General features: G+C 46.3%; 1 protein-coding gene across 1 annotated transcript in view; it reads right to left on the bottom strand.

The window, feature by feature from the left end:
- Window positions 1–3231, bottom strand: part of hectd2 (HECT domain containing 2) — a 37035-nt gene extending 33804 nt beyond the window's left edge. Inside the window, 1 exon segment of the mRNA XM_053333561.1 lies at window positions 3220–3231. Within this exon segment, the coding sequence (XP_053189536.1) occupies window positions 3220–3231 (12 nt within the window).
- Window positions 3232–3461: the final 230 nt, after the last annotated feature.

Here is a 3461-nt window from a genome sequence, read left to right on the forward strand (position 1 = left end):
AAGGAAAGGAAAGGAGTAAGGATGAAAAGAGGAAGGAATTTAGGAGAAAAGGAAGGGAGGAAGTAAAGGAGGATGAAGGAAGGAAGGAAGCAAGGAATGAAGGAAGGAAAGGAGTAAGGAGGGAAGGAAGGAAGGAAGGAAGGAAGGAAGGAAGGAAGGAAGAAAAAGAAAGGAGTAAGGATGAAAAGAGGAAGGAATTTAGGAGAGAAAGAAGGGAGGAAGTGAAGGAGGATGGATGGAAGGAAGGAAGCAAGGAATGAAGGAAGGAAGGAAGGAAGGAAGGAAGGAAAGAAAGGAGTAAGGAGGGAGGAAGGAAAGGATTAATGAGGAAAAGAGGAAGGAAGTAAGGAGAGAAGGAAGGGAGGAAGTAAAGGAGGAAGGAAGGAAGGAAGGAAGGAAGGAAGGAAAGAAAGGAGTAAGGAGGAAGGAAAGGAGGAAGGAAGGAAGGGAGGAAGGAAGGAAGGAAAGAAAGGAGGAAGGAGGAAGGAAAGGAGGAAGGAAGGAAGGAAGGAAGGAGGAGAGAGCAAAGAAAGAGGGGAGGAGGGGAAGAACGAAGGAAAAATTAAAGAAAGAAGGAAGGAAGGAAGGAAGGAAAGAAGGAACAGTCAGAAGAGATGGGGTCAATTTGACCCGGGAGGACGACACAGGAGGGTTAAGGTGGATCAACCATTTAACCCTCCTGTTGTCCTCAGGTCAAGGAGTAAGGAGGGAGGGAGGGAAGGAAGGAAGCAAGGAAGGAAGGAAGGAAAGGAGTAAGGATGAAAAGAGGAAGGAATTTAGGAGAGAAGGAAGGGAAGAAGTAAAGGAGGATGGAAGGAAGGAAGGAAGCAGGAATGAAGGAAGGAAAGGAGTAAAGAGGGAGGAAAGGAAGGAAGGAAGGAAGGAAGGAAGGAAGAAAAGGAAAGGAGTAAGGATGAAAAGAGGAAGGAATTTAGGAGAGAAAGGGAGGAAGTGAAGGAGGATGGATGGAAGGAAGGAATGAAGCAAGAAATGAAGGAAGGAAGGAAGGAAGGAAGGAAGGAAGGAAGGAAGGAAAGAAAGGAGTAAGGAGGGAGGAAGGAAAGGAGGAAGGAAGGAAGGAAAAGAAAGGAGTAAAGAGGGAGGAAGGAAAGGAGGAAGGAAAGAAGGAAGGAAGGGAGGAAGTAAAGGAGGATGGAAGGAAGGAAGCAAGGAATGAAGGACGGAAAGGAGTAAGGAGGGAGGGAGGAAGAAAAGGAGGAAGGAAGGAAGGAAGGAAGGAGGAGAGAGCAAAGAAAGAGGGGAGGAGGGGAAGAAGGAAGGAAAAATTAAAGAAAGAGGGAGGAAGGAAGGAAGGAAGGAAGGAACAGTCAAAAGAGACGGGGTCAATTTGACCCGGGAGGACGACACGGGGGGTTAAGGTGGATCAACCATTTAAGGTGGACCGTCTAATTCTGGTTGCCGTGACGACCTCAGCTGCTGTTAAACTGCAGCAGGAGGAAAATATTTGGCTGCTGTGATGCTCGTAAATTTAAAATTGATTTATGTGTATATGAACTATTTAACTCATAAAATCCCTTCTTCTTCTTCTTCTTTCTTTTTCTTTTCTTTTTCTTTTTTTTTTGAGCATCACACACTCGCCCCAAACATATAAAAATGGTTCCAGACATTTCTAGAAAACCCCAAATATCCTCCTGAGTCTCTTCACTCCCTCTAACACACTTATACTTTATAGCTGAGAGGTTTGTACACTTCAAGGATTCTTTAAATCATTACACTTCCTGTTTTAACTGTTCCTTCTCTCCTCCTTCCTCCATTCCCTCCATTCCTTCCTTCTTTCCTTTCGTCCCTTCCTTCTTTCCTTTCCTCCCTTCCTTCCTTTCCTCTCCTCCCTTCCCTCCATTCCTTCCTTCTTTCCTTTCGTCCCTTCCTTCTTTCCTTTCCTCCCTTCCTTCCTTTCCTTCCTCCCTTCCTTCTTTCCTCCCCCCTCCCTTCCTCCCTTCCTTCCTTCCTTCCTCCTTCTCTCTCTTTCGTCCCCCCTACCTTCCTCCCTTCCTCCCTTCCTCTCTCCCTTCTTTCCTTCCATCATTCCTCCCTCCCTTCCTTCTTTCCTCTGTCCTTCCTTTTCTTCCTCCCTTCCTTCTTTCCTTTCCTTCCTTTCTTTTCTTTCGTCCCTTCCATCTTTCCTTTTCTCCCTTCCTTCCTCCCTCCCTCCCTTCCTTTCGTCCTTCTTTCCTTTACTCTTCCTTCCCTCTTCTCCTTCCTTCCTTTCCTCCCTTCATTCCTCCCTTCCTCCATCTCCCTTCCTTCCATTCCTTCCTCCCTCTTTCTTTCCTTCCTTCTTTCCTCCCTCCCTCCTTCTCTCTTTCTTTCCTCCCCCCTACCTTCTTTCCTATGTCTTTTCCTTTCCTTTCCTTCCTCCCTTCCTTCCTTTCCTTTCCTTTCCTCCCACCCTTTCTTCTTTCCTCTGTCCTTCTTTCCTTTCCTTCACCCAATAAGCTTAATTATGGTGACAGGTCTTGTATTTGAGGTGTTTCCACCACTGATAGGAGAGGAACTAGTTAATCAGACCATTCCTCTGTCTCATCTCTTTATATCTGTCCGTTCCTCTCTCTTCTTCTTCTCTTCTTCTCTTCTTCCTCTTCTCTCTTCTTCTTCTTCTCTCTTCTTCTCTTCCTCCTCTCTTCTCCCTTCTTCCTTTATTCTTCTTCTCTTCCTCTCTTCTTCTCTTCTCCTCTCTTCCTCTCTTCTTCTTCTTCTCTCCCTCTCTCTCTTCTTCTCTTCCTCTTCTCCTCTCTTCCTCTCTTCTTCTTCTTCTCTCCCTCTCTCTCTTCTTCTCTTCCTCTTCTCCTTCTCTTCTTTCTCTTCTCTTCGCCTCTCTTCTTCTCTTTCTCTCTCTTCTTCTCTTCCTCTCTCTCTCTTCTTCTCTCCCTCTCTCTTCTTCTCTCCTTCTCTTCCTCTCTCTCTCTCTCCTTCTCTTCCTCTCTCTTTCTGTCTGTTCTTCTCTTCTTCCTCTCTCTTCTCCTCTTCCCTTTCTGTCTGTTTGTTCCTCTTTGTTTACATCTGTTTATACTTTCCATCTTACGTTTCAGTCTCTGCTTTTCATTTACCCCTCTCTCTCTCTCTCTCTCTCTCTCTCTCTCTCTCTCTCTCTCTCTCTCTCTCTCTCTCTCTCTCTCTGTGTTTTCCCCTCTCTCTGTCTGTCTTTCTTTCTCTTACACCCCCCTGCCCCCCCCCCCCCCAAACAAAAACTCATCCCACCTCCATCGCCATAGTGACGCAACGCTGCCATGACGACTAAACAGGAACGAGGGAGAGAGAGATTGATAAAGTAGCTCTTAGCTCGAGCACACATGTGGAGCACGCATGGAACACCCAAGAGCGCGCACACACACACACACACACACACACACACACACACACACACACACACACACACACACACACACACAGACATGCATACACACTAACAGAGACACATGCATGCACACACACATTAACAG

Source organism: Scomber japonicus, chromosome 14 (genome assembly GCF_027409825.1).
Source record: "Scomber japonicus isolate fScoJap1 chromosome 14, fScoJap1.pri, whole genome shotgun sequence".
Taxonomy (NCBI): Eukaryota; Metazoa; Chordata; class Actinopteri; order Scombriformes; family Scombridae; genus Scomber; species Scomber japonicus.